The sequence below is a fragment of the Rhea americana genome, unplaced genomic scaffold (genome assembly GCF_003343005.1).
Source record: "Rhea americana isolate MKP2758 unplaced genomic scaffold, rheAme1 scaffold_497, whole genome shotgun sequence".
NCBI classification, from domain to species: Eukaryota; Metazoa; Chordata; class Aves; order Rheiformes; family Rheidae; genus Rhea; species Rhea americana.
Genome location: NW_028186642.1, coordinates 106000 through 121457, shown reverse-complemented (window position 1 = coordinate 121457; position 15458 = coordinate 106000). Strand labels below are relative to the sequence as shown.

The 15458-nt window shown below is 51.3% G+C and overlaps 1 protein-coding gene across 1 annotated transcript in view; it reads left to right on the top strand.

Annotated features, from left to right (window-relative positions):
* Positions 1–15458, top strand: part of LOC146588816 (E3 ubiquitin-protein ligase RNF220) — a 132382-nt gene that overhangs the window by 59916 nt on the left and 57008 nt on the right. Inside the window, exons 3-4 of the mRNA XM_085317308.1 lie at positions 338–383; positions 10593–10688. Of these exons, the coding sequence (XP_085173434.1) occupies positions 338–383; positions 10593–10688 (142 nt within the window). The remainder of the gene's footprint in view (positions 1–337; positions 384–10592; positions 10689–15458) is intronic.

Below are 15458 nucleotides of genomic sequence, written 5' to 3'. Positions count from 1 at the left end.
TCCAATGCAGGGCATTGGCAGGGCACCCACTGTTGCCCTCTCCTTGGCTTTCTTCCCAGCACCCTGCAGGCAGGATCCCTGCTTTTCCTGGGGAGAGGAAGAGTTGGGATTTGACTCATGCCAGCCACATGCCAGCGAGTGTCTGGGTTTAGATGATTCCACTTTTAGGACCATTTTGTTCTAAAGTAGTCTGAACAAATAGATTGCTGTGTCTCTGCAACCAAAGAGGGCGAGGAGAAGCTGTGTGCTCACTGCTGTTTAACCTCCATCACTTCTTCCCCCTCCCTGCCTGCTCCAGCAATTTTGACTCTGACCCTGTTCTCTTCTCTCTTGGCAGTAAGAACTCCATCCTGAAGGATGCCATGGCAGCGGGTACCCCCAAGGTGAGTGAGAACAACTCGGCACACCTTCCCCCAAGAGGGACGCTCTTATTTATACCAATTTATACCCCCTTGCGCTCCCAGCCCTCTCCATGTCCTGCTACTTGGTGTTCCCCAGGAACCACCCTCCCTGGGCTGCCCCACAAATGGCAATGCTTTGGGGTCTGTCCAGAGCAGGGGGGGAAGCCACCTCCGTTCCCCCACGGGGCTGCAGTGGCCGAGTCCCTGCACGGGCTCTGCAATTCCCCGTACAGCTGGGGGATCACAGGCTGAAGGAGCCGGCAGTCTCCGGGACTCCAGATTGCGTCTAACGACAGCTAATGAGAGCTGATCACACGCACGCTGAGCTCAGGCTRTAAAATCGTGCGCGGGAGTTCCTGGAGCCAAAGCCATATGCCAGCATTGGAAGAGGGGTGCAGGACTGCTGCAAGGGGGGCAAAGCACAGCAGAAAGGAGCCCCACAATGTGCGCCCAAATAGCAAAAAGACCTTGCCTCAGCTGGATCCCCCCCCAACAGTCACCTCCCGTCCTTTGACTCCGAAAGTCCTACTCACTATGTACAAAATATATAAAGCATCACAGTGTCACTGCAAAGAGCATCATTTGCTAATTAATGTTGCTGCTAGCTGGCCATTAGGCACAGCGGGGGGAAGGAGCAGGCAAATGGGTGGCAGAGAGCTGGCATTGGACCACGTATGAAAACAAACCGAGCGGTGGCAGGGTGGGTAAAGGCGGGGAAGGAGGGGGCAGGATCTACTCGTCTGCTTACGACAGCAGCACAGTCCAGGGCAGCAGGGCTCCTGTCTAGAGAGGCCACTTGCATCACTGAGTTCACCCAGCCCAGGGGGAGCAGGGGAGCTCTCATAGGAGTCATCTTTCTGTTGGTTTTAATACTAGAAACCTCAGGTCTTAGTTTCCTTTTCTTTTCTGGAAGCTTTGGGCAGGTTTGGGAGCACCAAGAATGTGACATCAGAAATGGAGGCTGAAATTTCAGCTCTGGGTTTTCCTGATGGGGTTCAGTGACTATCTTGCAACCACATAATCACCTTATCTGACCCACTAGGCAAGGGGCAGGGGAGCCACAGTGCTGCCTTGGGGTCCCAGCTGTCAGTGATGCCTACTGAATAAATCCAACAATTTCCCGAACTACCAAAGAGAAAATACGGCCTACAGTGATGCCATCTAGTGCTTCACACCTTTGGCATATCCTTCTCGTACATCATTGTCCTTCTCCCCCATGACAGTGGGGAGACTGACAAGTGAGCAGAGACCTGACTTGGCTGGGGCAGAAGAGAGTCACTGGTAGGACCAGTCTGGCAGTCCTGAGGTCCTGGCTTGTGTATTGGGAGCAATGGACAACTATCTCAGCATTTTGTAGGTAAATTGGGCACTGCTCTTTCCTCATGAAAGACAAGCAGTGCAAAAAACAATCCCCAAACCCAACCATCACTGAAAAGCAACAGCCCCTGAAGCTGCCTTTAGATGTCATGAAGGAGCTGGAAAGGGCACCTGCAAAATAAAAGCACCTAGATTTCGCACGCTTCCCTTTCACTTGTTGTCAGGTCTGAGTGTAGATAACTCAACAGTCCCAAATACAGCTCCTGAGAGGGAGAAGGAAGGTTAGGAAGACAGATTAGCTGTTTGGAGGGAAACACACCAAGTGACTGACAGACACCAGATAAARAAGAAGGTCCGTCTCTCGGCAGGGCTGGGCTTTTGAAGTTTCCATTGACAAAGAATCCCATTTGCCTTGAGCGAGGGGATTAAACTGGGACTGGAGAGTCGTTCTATGTAAAAGAGATCAATCGTCCTCTGTCAACACATGGATCTTTTCCCTTTGCCCATCACATCTAGGCCTAAGAACATTAACTTCAAGAAGCCATGAGAGTAGGGAGGGAGAGGGCGAAATCAGGAAATCTTTCATTCGCTTCTCAGAGAGCTTGAAAGCCTCTCAGCCCRGGAGGATTCATTATTTCTAGGTGGCTTTTTCTGGGAGACAAGTCCTGTGTGGCACAACACTTTCACCTTCATGTTAGTTTGGTATTAAAGGCCCCTTTGTAATTACGCAGGATTTAGGAGGAGGGTGGTGGGGAGATGAGGCTCTTCTTTTCCTTTTTGCCTGCTGAGCATTTGCAATGCAGCCTGGGAGCAGCCTGCTGGGATTTGACATCCCTCTCTGAAGTCCCACTGGATGAACTGAGGGCAAAGTAGGACCTCTGGGCCACCCTCAGTAGGGTCCCAGTTCAGGGACAAGTGAGCTGGCATGGGATGCAAGCTGACTATTACCTCCATTGTCACCRCTCTGCCCCAGTGGCTTTAAGACCACTTTAGGATTCATTTAGGACATTTGCATAAGGTCTAATAGGCTGTCCTTGCTTCTGTGCTGGCTGAGGCTCTTCCTGGGGAGCAGGGGCTGGCACAGCTGGGGCCTGGTGGTTTCATTCCCACCCATCCTTCTCCTGGCTCTGCTCCCATCCCTTCCCTGCTGCTACYCCAGCAAAAGCCTCTCCTGGCAATAAAAGCCCAGATGTAAGCGCATGTCTTTCTCTCACTGCTCTCCTGCCCCCGAAGAGCTGTCACTCACTGCAATGGGTCAATTTTCATGGCAATATGTCAAAGAAAATCCAATCACTCAACACAGGATGTGATGAATGCAGGATTATTGTATCAGATTCTTCTATTATCAGCACTGACTGAGGTAGTGACAGCCAAGCGAGGGCTGTGAGCTGGGGAGCTCCGGTCAACACATTTGCTTGGTGCCTAGGCTCCCCCTCTGCCGCTCAGCTGCAGCAAAGGCAGCCCAAAGGGCAGTGCTGAGCACCAGATTGCCCTGCACTSCTCGGTGTCCTCATTCGCTTTCTGTTAGAGACCAAACCCTGTCAATCATAGTATGCTAGTGTGGGCAAAACACTTGGACAAGCAGCTGACAAACTTGGGATGACATTTCTATCCAACCCTCACGCCACTTAGCTAGGAAAGCAGATGACACTAAGTTGGGTTTTGCCAGTCACTGGCTGGGGAGTAGGGCCTGAGATGGCTGCCTGATGTCAATGAGAGGTCCCTCAGTTCACGAGTGAYGGGGGAACACCACTGTCTCCTCACCACTCCTAGCTGCAGTTCCTGGACCTGACTGCTCCCAGTGGCCTTGCTGAGTGAGACACACAGGGTCTGATACTCACCCCAAGRCCTGTGGTAGCCTTTGATGCCTTGCTGAGGGCCAAGCAGCCCATCAAGCCCTCGCAAGTCAAGGTAACAGTTTGTGCTTGCTGGGCTGCCTTGTAAGTATGCTTTACGCAGGCAGAGGTGCAGRAAGCACCTCTCCTTTGCAGAAAGCACACCCAGTGTTCCTGCTCTGGAGAAAGTCTTCCTCAAGCATTGGACTTTGAGGAGAGTCCTGGAGCCCATAGTGTCCCTGGATGACAAGTCTGASTGAGACACCAGGAGAAGAAAGAGGGGTGGGAAAAGCAATTCTTCACCAAGGAGCAGTTTCAATGTGAGTGGGAACTGAAGCCTCAGGCCCWTTGGAAGAGATGGAGGATGTTCTTGCTATTGTTGAGCTAAAGACAGTGGCTCCGTGTCCRGCTCCCTGGACTGGGGCTGGGCACTGTACACTAACCTTTCATTGTAGCCTTCAGTCACCATGGGGAGATTTATCTCCAGAGTCACTCAGGAGGGCATTTTCTGAACATGTGTCCAAGCCAGCCGTGCTCCAGACCTCTTCCAGCCCAGRATTTCCCTGCAGGACTCCCCCAGCATGGACAGAGCTGCGTATCAGGCAGGCCAGGCAGCAGGGATGTCTTGCAGAGGCATACAGACACCATCACAAGCTCTGGCCAGGCTCTTGGTTGCCCAAGAGTCTATACACGGCTGCTAGCAGAGTTCAGTTCTCCTCAGCATTGTTCCCAGGTCTCACCCCCCCCTCTTGCCTTTCCCCACCAGCTGCTCTCTTCAGCTGCCTTTCCTGCGCAGAGTTATGCAGGAGAAGAAAGGGTGTTGTGGCATCCTAAATCTGACTAGGGTTGGTCAGTGGTGTGAGAGGTGCAAGTTTGGCTGTTTCTGCTCTTACTTGAGCAGCCAACTGTAACCCAGAATCAGTGTTCCCAAATCCTTGGGATACCCAAAAGCATTTTTTTGCCACTGCCCATCCAGCCTCCTGTGGCTCTCCCTCCATGGGGTATAGTCTGGGTGTAATATGACTTCTTCCCAGAGAGGAGAGACCTCAGCCCTTGCTGTCACCTCCTGAGGGTCATGAAGGAACATCCCTAACAGCATCCCTTGAACTTTCTCATATCCCCTCTGAAACTGCTGGGACTGACCACGGAAGGGAGAGACTGGGCTCCACAAAGTGCCCTGGTGGTTGCTGCGAGTTCAGCATTCGCTGCCTAGTCTGTGAATACGAGTTGCCTTTGCTGCTAACAAGCCTGCTGTGCGCTGGCTCTTGCTGCAAACAAACACCAAAGCAAGCGGCCAGGAACAAATTCCACGTCACGCTCCCAGCAAGCGCTTGCGGGTAGTTTGCTTAGGTCTGCACCCAGCCTCTCGGAGGGTGCTGGTGGGCGGGCAGCCAGCACGCGGCCCGGAGACCTCCGGCTAAGCTGGGAACCGAGCCACGCTGCCAGAGCCCTTTGATTCCCCCACCTACCCCCGTTATTTTACAGCTTCGTAGAGCAGTTTGAGAGAGAATTACAGCACCTAAAGGGAAATCTGACCACTAAAGCCCTCCAAGGAAAAAGAGCTTTGAAGCAAGCAAGATTTGGAGCCCTAAACCTTGACAGAATGTCTGTATTAAGCCTTTCCCAGCTGCCTTGCTCTAGATGAAATTTCTAGCACAATCATTTAACTTCTCCACATCATGTCTGATGGTAGGAATCAGGGACTGGTGTCAGGGCCCTGGGGTTTTAACTCCTTCTCTTGTGTCACTGACTCACTGGGGGGCCTTGGGGAAGTCTCTCCAAATATCTGTGCCTCTTCCCTCCTCCTCCTCCATCTGTACTGTGATTTATGAGGAAAGATTAAAAAGCTAAAGCTGAACATTGTGGCAAAGCTATAGCTAAGCAGGAGACATGAGAGCAGTCCACAGATATGTGAAGGAGGGGAAATTACCTAGGATGAGTGGAAGGTGGCCGTGCGCCCTGCCAATCCGGGGTGATGAATACCAGAGCCACTCCAAAAAAAATCTCTGCCAGGTTTTCTTCCATAAAACAAACTACCCGATGAACAAATAGAGCCCCTCGCTCCCCTTGGGCCAAACAGCTGCGCCCTCCCATTAGGCTGGGGGAGAACGCCCTGTTCGGCCGGAGGAGTGGAGACAGGGGTGGTCCGGTGCGTTGGGTCCTGGAAGGGGGTCTGCCTTTCTATCCCGGCTCCACCAGAAACAGTCTGGGAGACCTTGGACAGATCTTTTTCCCTCTCTGTCCTCTGGCTTTGATGAGCCGTTCTACCAGAAGGGCGCCTTTCCCCACCGTGTAGTTGGTGCCTTCTCCAAAAGGATCCAGAGCTCCATTGCAGTCTCAGGTGCGAGTGTAACATGAACAAAAATAAATCAGTAACTCACATTTCTGTAAGCTTAGTACAGCTGCAAACCACTGAAAGCCTTCAGTGGAGGCCAGCAGGCTGCTGATACCATTATTTTCTATTCACTATTAACACCCTTCTTATATTTAAGCTTTGCATCCCCAGCTCCACCCCACCACCATCTCCGCCAGCTAAAAGCCACTGGGTGACTTTGCCTCTAACTCTCGTAGGAGCACATTTGGACCTTCTGAAAGCTTCTGGGAAACTCAGCTCTAACACTAGCATCTTTGTGTCAGGGATCCTCAAGCAATAACATAAAAAATGCCTAGCAGAGTAAGGGGAAAAATCACAGCAAGGCCTGGTATCACTCATTGCTTTCGGGTTACAGTTCCCAAGTGATAACAGCTATTAGCAACACTTTGACGGCTTCCCTACCGTGGAGGGGAGGGCAGGAGACAGAAAACATGTCAAGCCATCACCTCCATGTTAAGTGATAAGTACCTATTTAGACGGCGGAGTTAAAGCTGAATGCATCAAACAGGGAACACTTTGTGCCGAAATATATATATAAAAAAGGCCATATAGATACATAAAAAGCAGGGTTAGGGTATTTGTTCTGCTGACAGCAGCTGTGATGGATTGTTTAAGAAAAATAGACTCCCTGTGTTTTTCCAGGGCCATCAGAAAGCAGGAGTCCAGCGCTTTAACACTCTCAAATGACTGGCCTTGAAAGGAAGCAGAATGTCGGAGGCACTGGCCGGCTCTCCCTGCGCCGACACCTGCCCCGTCTGCCCGGGAGCCAAGGCGGTTAGGTCTGGGGGCGACGTGTGCGGGCGGTTTCCATCCATTTCCTGGATGCACGCTGGCACGTGTCTCCTCCCCTCCCATGCTTTGTGCCCTTGGCGTTTGTGCCCTTGCACGTGCACGGGATGCTGCCGGTGCACAAGTACGGGGCGACACGCACGAGGTGCCAAGCTGGGGTTGGTGCCTCCAGGCACGTAYGCTGAACACATACGAGCTCCCCTTTGGAGCAGGGAGTATGGGCATACCGGGGTATACCGGTGCGGGTTAGCGGGGTATACCAGAGGAAGTTCAGACCCCTCAGAAAGCTGGAACACCACTAAGGGGTCCCGCTGCATCTATACGCGCGCCCGGCCTCAGCCCAGCACGCCTGGGTGCCAGCCACGAGCTTCGCRTGCCAGCTGGGGTGGGAGGCACCAAGAGCGGGCACGGGAGGACACGGACACTCACCCCGGCGAGCCAAGCTGGGGCACTGGCTGCCCGGCTCAGCAGGGGGGGCAGAAGGAAGCAGTGAGTACATGGCTCGGACGAGATTGATGGCCTCGTTGCCATTAAGAAAAAAATTAGCCGGTGGCGGCTATCATATTAAAGGGTGAAGAAGCCGTGAATTATTTTCTTAAAGATCTTATCACTTACAATGATAATTTTACCTTCCAAAAGGCCACTTTTAATGAGGCAAGCCAGGCAAAAAGTCATGATTTAATGCCAGATTTTTTTTTCCAAACACATTTTACTGCTTTTTTGTCCATGTTTAAAAAGCGCCGGTGACCTTTTTTTATTTAGCTTGCCCCAGGTGTAATGCTCAGGCTGATCCTCTCAGGGTTTATAACCTCCGCAGAGAGTGCCTTTACCCAATGGAGAGATGATTTAAGGGGGAAGGAGAAATATGAGGCTGCACGGCCGCTCGCACGAGGCCCTTGCTCCGTCTTTCACGCTGGGAGCCGTGGCTTGCCGTGGAAGGGGGTCCTGGGGAGGGGAGGAAGGTGCTATCGCCAGCATAACCCCGCTCAGATGCACCCCGAACGGGAGCTGGACTTAACTGGCCACCCAGCTGGGCTGAGCTTGCTGGTAGCTCAAGGAGAAAAGGACATTTCTGCATCGCCGAGTGCATCCTGGCCACTTACCCTGGGGAGACAGCCCCAACAYGACGGTTTGGCAAAAAGCAGAGGCCGGGATTAGGCTGGCAGAGAGGTTGGCCTAATGCTGGAATGAAAGTCACCCTGGTATCAAGTGCCTTTCCTAATGCCTCAGCCCCGGAGCCTGCCTCCCTGCCTCGCCGCGGCGGTCCTGCCTGCACGGGCTGAAAGGCAAAGCATGCCACATCTCGCGGAAATGAGAAAAACAAATGAAGTCAAGTTTCCTAACAGTGAAGGGGAAGTGTGACTTGGCATCTCTAACGCTGTGTTTAACATGCTGGCGAGGTATTTAGAATTGAAGTGCTTGCACACAATTTAAAAATAGACAGTTTATTAATCTAAACTGCAAGTGTATGTAGAAGAGGCCCTGAGATTGACATCTTTGGGATTAGTTTAGCCCTGCGTTTTTCCAGAGGTCATCGCCATGGTGCTCAGGAGGTTTGTGGAATAAATGGGGCCGGCGTTCTTCCCGGGACCACACGCTAAAAACTAATACATAACGTTTAATTTACTGTCTCCATAGCTAGCCCAACCATTTTTCACATAATAATATTGGATTAGAGCTACCAGAAGCTGGGGGGGTGGGTGGAGCAGGAGGCAGGGAGGGTTTGTCAGTCTGTCGCCAAAGAACGGGGAAGGGGGTATTTTTTTCCCCTTCTCTAGAATACATTGGAAGATGAAACACAATTAACCCTGCCGGCTCCAGGATGCTCTGCTTGYTCTAGGAGGGAGAGGGCATTTGCAGCACTGCAGCCAGGGCTGTTGCTCTGAATCGCACGCGCAGGCTTGGAGCTCCTCTCCCTTTGCTGCACGTTACATTTGCAGTCCCACTTCTTCAAAAATTGTCCTCGTTTTCCTTTTAGGAAAAAAAAAATGAACGACACAAGAGCTCAGGGTGTGCGTTCTGCAGGAATTTCCCTGGCGGCTTCGCATGGCTGCTACAGGGCTTTCCCAGAAACAAATGAACCAAAACTGGTCACCGCGGTGGGACCAGTTAGGTTTGGCCACCCCGCGAGGCTGGAGCAGAGGGGGCCGTTGCCCCATCTCTGCTACCTCTCAGGRGGTCCCTGGATGCAGAGCCCGGTCCCTTGGCACCGTAGGGTCATTCCTCTGCAGCCCCTTTCGGGACCGCCCGTCTCCCCGCACTGACTGCCGCGACAGCCTCGAGCCGCGTTTCGCGGCAGGCGCCCACGGCACGGGGGGCTGCGGTTCGGCGACGTTGACTCTCACCTTGCAAGAGCTGGCGGCTCGTGCCTGTGACCCAGCTGGGATCGAAGCCGGCATCCCAAACCTTCCCCACCTGCCTCCATCCTGCATGTGCCCKCCCTCTGTCCCCGTGCCGCCCGTGCCGGCTTGCTCTGCTTGCCAGGAGTGCTGTCGGAGCCCGGGGATCGCATCCTGCTGGCCAAACGTATTTGTATGCTGAGTCATTTTTCCACTTGCTCATATCTTCCCAAAAAATGCACATTTTTTCATGTTTCATTTCAGCCCAGAGGCAAATGTTTCTGGAATACTTGCCTTTCTCCAAGGTATTATGCTTTTTAATAATGTTGTCACCACACTTGACCTGTCCAATTCAGATGATATCTACGCTTCCCTTTGCAAACATACACATCTCCGAGCAGTCATTTATCGTTGAATCTTGCCAGTTGATTCTTAGAAACAAACATCTGGAGAGCTGCATTTACAGTGTATATTTTTTACAGTATGCTGTCTTACTATATTCAATCCAATTTAGCTAATCTATATTTTAAATTGGATTTTTCTSTCAAACTCTTCTAATAATAAAGTTCACTTACAACCCAGTGTACATTTTTTAAATATTGTCAAACTCTTGCAGTAATTTTCCCACTGGAGTTCGTTGTATGTAGAATTTAGACTTACCTACTATTGACTTGAAGTTTATCAGTGATTTCTTGTTTCTCAAATATCACTGATCTTTTTAACCTTCCAAAGGCCCTTTTTTCAGTGCTACTTATTAAAATAAATAGCATCATTACAGAATGAAGGGGCAGTTGTACTGCAGAGGCGTTGAGGGCTCTAGTGCAGTTTACAAAGCTATCGAGAGATTTAGAGGGACTTAAATCGGCRAACGAGCGCAGTTTGACATTGCTCCACATTAGCGTGCGTTCATGTTATTGTACCATTTGTGCGTATTTCTGGCATGGTCCTTGTATCAGGGGATCTCAGAGGCTCCATGTGGCATCTACAGGGCAGCATGTGTCCATGCAGTGCTCTGACACTACACACCTGAGATAAATTACCTGGTGCTCGCGAGGAAACCTTGCATTCAAGATGCTCTCCTGGGGCAGGAGGGATGTGGTGAAAGCCACGTTCACTGCCTTGACCCTGCTGTTGCCTCCCTGGAGCATGYGCACTGGGCAAGCTTTATGGTCCAGGGATGCATGCACTCTTTCCCTGCACAACCACAGATTATGGGGTGTTCCCACCRCCCCTGCTCCCATGCCACCTCCAGCAGCATGGCAGCAGCTGACAGCAGGGACCAGTGCTGCCGGCAGCCACTGCAACTGGGTACAAAATGGGCCATAGGAACACTCAGGGCAGGAAGATGCAGCCAGCCWGCTGCATGATCCCTGCAGCTCAGTCCATCATGGGGCAGGGGTTCAGCCCCACATGAAGTGCAAAGGCCACCCGTGCCTGGGCGGTCAGTGCTGGCACTGCCCCAGGCCCATCAGACATGCTTTCGAGGGATGGAGAGCTTGGCAATCCTCAYAGCATGAATTTCTCCTTTCTCTTGCAGTCAATTTTGTTGTCAGCCTCAATCAAGCGGGAAGGAGATTCTCCAACAGCATCGCCCCACTCTTCAGATGACATCCATCACTCGGACAGGTATCAGGTAAGCAGGCAGATACAGTCATTGGGCTTAGCCTTAGATGGGGAACCAGCTAGCCCAGTGTCTAGAGCTCTCCATGAGCGAGTGCRCTGGCTCCCTGCTCCGCACCAGTGCCCCAGTTCATTTGCCTACAGAGTGGGACATCAACACTTTGTCCCCTACGTGGCTGTGAAAGCGTGCTTTCGTCTGCAGAGTCCTCCCAGCTCAGATATTACACAACAGCTCTGCAAAACTAYTTTAAAACTTTGTGGTGGTTTCTGTTACATTATACTCATCACACCTCTAGTTGTGATGACTATGTTTGTCACTACCTAGCCCATGCCACAATGAAACTTTTGAAGAACTGACTTTTCTGTAAAACAGTGAATGATGTCAACCTGTTGCAGGACAAAATTCTCTGTTTCACTGGCCTGCYGCTGCCTAACAAACTGACTCGTGACTCCCACTCAAAAACAGACATAGTTTTGGAGCATCTGTAGTCATGCCAGCATGTTTTATACCCTTGCCAGAAAACACTTTCCACCCAGAGAAGCATCAGGTCTTGACTTGGTGAAATACAGTAAGTTCAGGGAGATGCAGCAGAGGAGACAGAAAAAAGCAGCAGCAGGAGTCCAGTTCTGCTTATAAGTCTATCTGCATTTTTGGGGCATACTGGTTCACTGGACTCCAACTCATCACACATCCAAACTGTTTGGCTGCAAGCCTGTGCTCACCCACTGGCTTCAGCTAAACTCCAAAAGGCAGCAGATAAAATAGCTGAAGTCTTTAGCATGGAGCCAAGCATGTCTTCACCTGCCATGTGGATGGGCTGGGTGGGCCATGGCTATACTAGCTTGGCCTAAGCCCATCGCTCTAAATCCTCCAAAGCTTTGCCATGATACACTATGCCTAAGGTCAGGTAGACAAGTTAGGCGTTCCACACTGGCCACTGTCACATGCAAGCGACACGCATGGGCTGTGTTTGGATCTGCAGAGGCAGATGACCAGCGCTAGGTGGCTAGCCAAGCAGCCCCAATTAAAGCACGTGTTCTTAAAGRTGGCTCCTATTAGTAGCAGATTTGTACGTTTGTTGCCCATTTTTCTGCCCTCTGTCCTCTTTATTGTTTATCCTACCAAATATGGGCCAGATCTTCCTCTGTCTGCCACATAGTCCAATGTGTAGTGAACGTTAAGAGCCTTTGGTTACAATCTGGTGGCACATCTTGCTTTACCCTTGCACATGCTACTTTACCCTTGTATCAATGATGAAACCTAGAGCAAAGTAAAAGAAGCAAACCTTGCAGAAGACACAAGAATGTGCAATTCAGGTAATTCTGGTCTCTTTTCTGCCTCTTTATGAAGGCTGATAAATAGTATTATTCCCAAAAGGATATGGAAGAGATTTTTGCAGTGGCCCCACTCGCTCAAAAACACCCCTCCCTTCTTGTGTCTCCTGACTTCAATCTCTGTGAAATTGGGGCCCTTTGCAGTCCTCTGTTCCTATAAATTTTTATTATGTCATACTTGAGGACAAATATTCGCAGCAGAAGCCCCCTCTATGTGCTGAGTCTAGCTAGACTCTAATGTGTTTTAAGTTTGTGGGTGTATTTTATGGAGGGTTGCAGCCCTTAATGCAAATGTGTAATGGGAGTTGTAAGTCTGCACTGCAGGGAGAAAAGACCTCTGGGGCTTGATTTTCATTTACCCTTATGCTGCTTTATGCTGCTCTGGCAGTGTAAAGGGACCTTAGGGTGGGTGCCAGGGCTGTGTAAAGCCTCAGTGTAGCCTTCATAAAGTCACAGTATGAATGAGAATTTAGTCCTCCCAGCTTAGCAAGCAAAATGCTCGGGAAGCAGAGCAGAAGACTCTCACTGAAACATTAAGAGCTGCAAAATTTAGCTTTCCATATGCAGAGGTGAGCTGGAACTATGAATGTTCCTTATGTTATTTGTGATCTAACAGCAAATATACACTATATAGTAAAATTCTAGAATATGATTTACTGGTGTGTAGGTTTTCACAATTCCTATGGCTTGGTTTTCTTAATCCTCATGCTTACCTACCCTGTGAATATACATGAAGTGAGAAGAAGGAGATTTGTGAACAGGAAGCTATAAAATGCTGGATTGCCCATCATTTGGACTGTGTTCACGTTGTTCCCGGGGCTGAGAGAGGGAGCCACAGTGCCGGCAGTGGGGCAGCCCAAGACATGGGGAGCTGGCTCTCCCCTACCTCCCCTGTGCCCAGTCTGGTTGCTGGAGTTTGGTATGTGGACACTGCTTCAACCAAGGTGACGGAAGCTCATGTGGTGCAGGAMATCGTGGTATAGGCTGAGTGGGGGTGCTCCTCCTACATACAGTGCATCCTGTTACCCGGGGCTTTTCCTGTGCTCCATGTAAATATAAAGCCTTTTAGTGTCAYTTCTTGTTGGAAAAAGTGGAAAAAGCAACAGCAAATTTTAAGTTGTTCATCATACTGCAAAGATAACATTTCAGGCTCCTCCACTAGGAGGGAGACCAGGCTGAGTGGTCAGCTGAGCCTGCAGAATATTTATGGCTGAGTAACATGTGGAGTAAGTATAAACGAAAACCTAAAAACCTTGTCCAGGAAAGCCTCAGCTCCCTCTATTTAAGCCACAAGGACAAGTATGCATCCTGAAACACAGCTTAAGTAGTTAAGAGTAAAAACAACCAGCAGCAGCTTTCATTTTGCAAGAAAGCACAAGTATGAMAATACATCTACATTTCAACTTGCAGAAAGAGCTGGGATGTACTATGTAAGTGAGCACTGTGCAAGGCTTACAAGCCAGCACCGGAACTTGCTAACTTCCCAAAATCTTCTGACATGGGAAAACAAATCTTTTGTTGTTGTTGTTTTCATTTCCCCTTTATAGAAGGCAGTTTGTCTGATGCCAGACTGGAAACCCAAAATGTAGGTTTGATTCAAATGAAGAAAGCTTGGGGACTATGCAGAGGAGAGGGGGTAACAAATTGGGTTTTTGTTCGTCTAGCAACTGGTCCTACCCAATTTCTAATACAAGCTCTATCCTACCCCTTTGCTAGTTCCCGAGAGTACTCTGATGGACAGTGGGAAAAAATTCATTAGTCAGTTTTGATTGAGCACTTTGGTTGAAATGCAGAAAGAAAAAGAGCTGAAGAGCAAATGGGAAGRTGACAGTTCCTCATGACTCAAGCAGGCTGCAGTCACGCAGAAGCAACGAGGCTTTTAGAAACGGATTTTTAATCCATGTCCCTTTTTTTCTAGCGCCGCATTTTGGCAGCATCAGTGTTATCCGTATTTCTGCTGGGGCAGCTGGGCAAAATTACACCATTGACAAAATTACGGCAAAATCATGCTCGGCTTGCCGGGCGCCCCGGCAGCGCTCGCGGCCCTCCCTGCTCAGTGCTGCCGTAAGCCCTTCGCAGCCGCGGTGGTTCGTCGCCGAGGGGTATTCCTCAGTGACCTGCCTGTCTCCGGTAATACGGCTAACGCTCCTAACAACACACCAATAAAGCGCGCGTAGGCTTTTTGTATCCGAACGAATGCAGCTGTGGAGATGTTATTACAGGAGGAGTGACCTCCCTCTACCCCCAAATAATTCCTCCATAACACGCATGTTGCAGCTCTTGCCTTTTCCCAACTGAAGTGGCTTGAAATCTATGAGCAGCTCGTGGGACGCCTCTGTCCTGGAAAGAGCTCAGACCGCGCGGATTTGGGTCGGTCCCATCCGGAGGGGTCCATCATGCCCGTTCCTGTGCCCACGGCCGGCCCTGCCGGCTCCAGCCCAATCACCTGCCTGCCCATGCACACAGGGCACACGATAAAAAGGTCCAGTTAGGGGGGCTGCATTTTTAAAACGTGACAAAACGTAGCTGTGCGCCCCAATTGCACTGGATGCGGTAAGGGTGCAACACAGCAGTACGCGCACGGGTAACGGTGCAGAAAAGTACGCGCTGAGGAAGGTGTGTTTGAAGGACTTCAAGGGGATTTTCATACGCTGTACAACCTCTGCATTTGCAAGGTCATTTCCAATCCAGCCCCTCAAGGATGGTCGCTCGATTTGACCACAAGCGGACGAGCGTCTCCATCGGGGCCGCTCGCAGCTGTAACATCAAGCCAGGGCCGTGCCAAGCGCCCAGGGCCGTGTGGAGGCCGCTCGCCTGCGGGCCCAGGCCCCGGGTGAAGCACACCTGGTGCCTCCTCATTGGCCAGGGGCTGGTCCCCCTGGGCCCTCACTGGCCAGGGGCCTTCGGGTTCAGACACCCCTGATCCCTCATTGGGCAGGAAATCTTGGGGTGAGCTTAGCCTCCGGGTCTGGATTGGGCAAGAAACCTTGGTGATACAAATGCCTCTAGGCCCTGATTGGCCAGCTGCATTTGGGCCTGTCATTGGCTGGGGAACTTTAGCGTGCAGTTGCCCCAGGGTCCTGATTGGCCTGGTTTCCTTGGGTTCTAGCTGCCCCTTCAGCCCTGATTCGCCAGCTGCCCTTGGGTTCTAGCTGCCCCTTGGCCCTGATTGGCCAGGTGCCCTTTGGGTTCTAATTGCCCCCTGGGCACTGATTGGCCAGGTGCCCTGGGGTTCTAGTTGCCCCCGGGCCCTGATTGGCCGAGGCGCCCCGGGCCCTGCTGCCGCCTGTCGGTTGTCATGGGAACTTCCTCCTCTCGCGCCTCTCCCCGCCGGTTTCCTGGTGAACTTTCACCCGCTCGGCGGCGGGTCACATGACTGGGGCCAACATGGCGGCGGCCGCTGGGGGCTGATCGGCGGCGCCTGCCGGGCCGCGCCGTATCCGCCCGC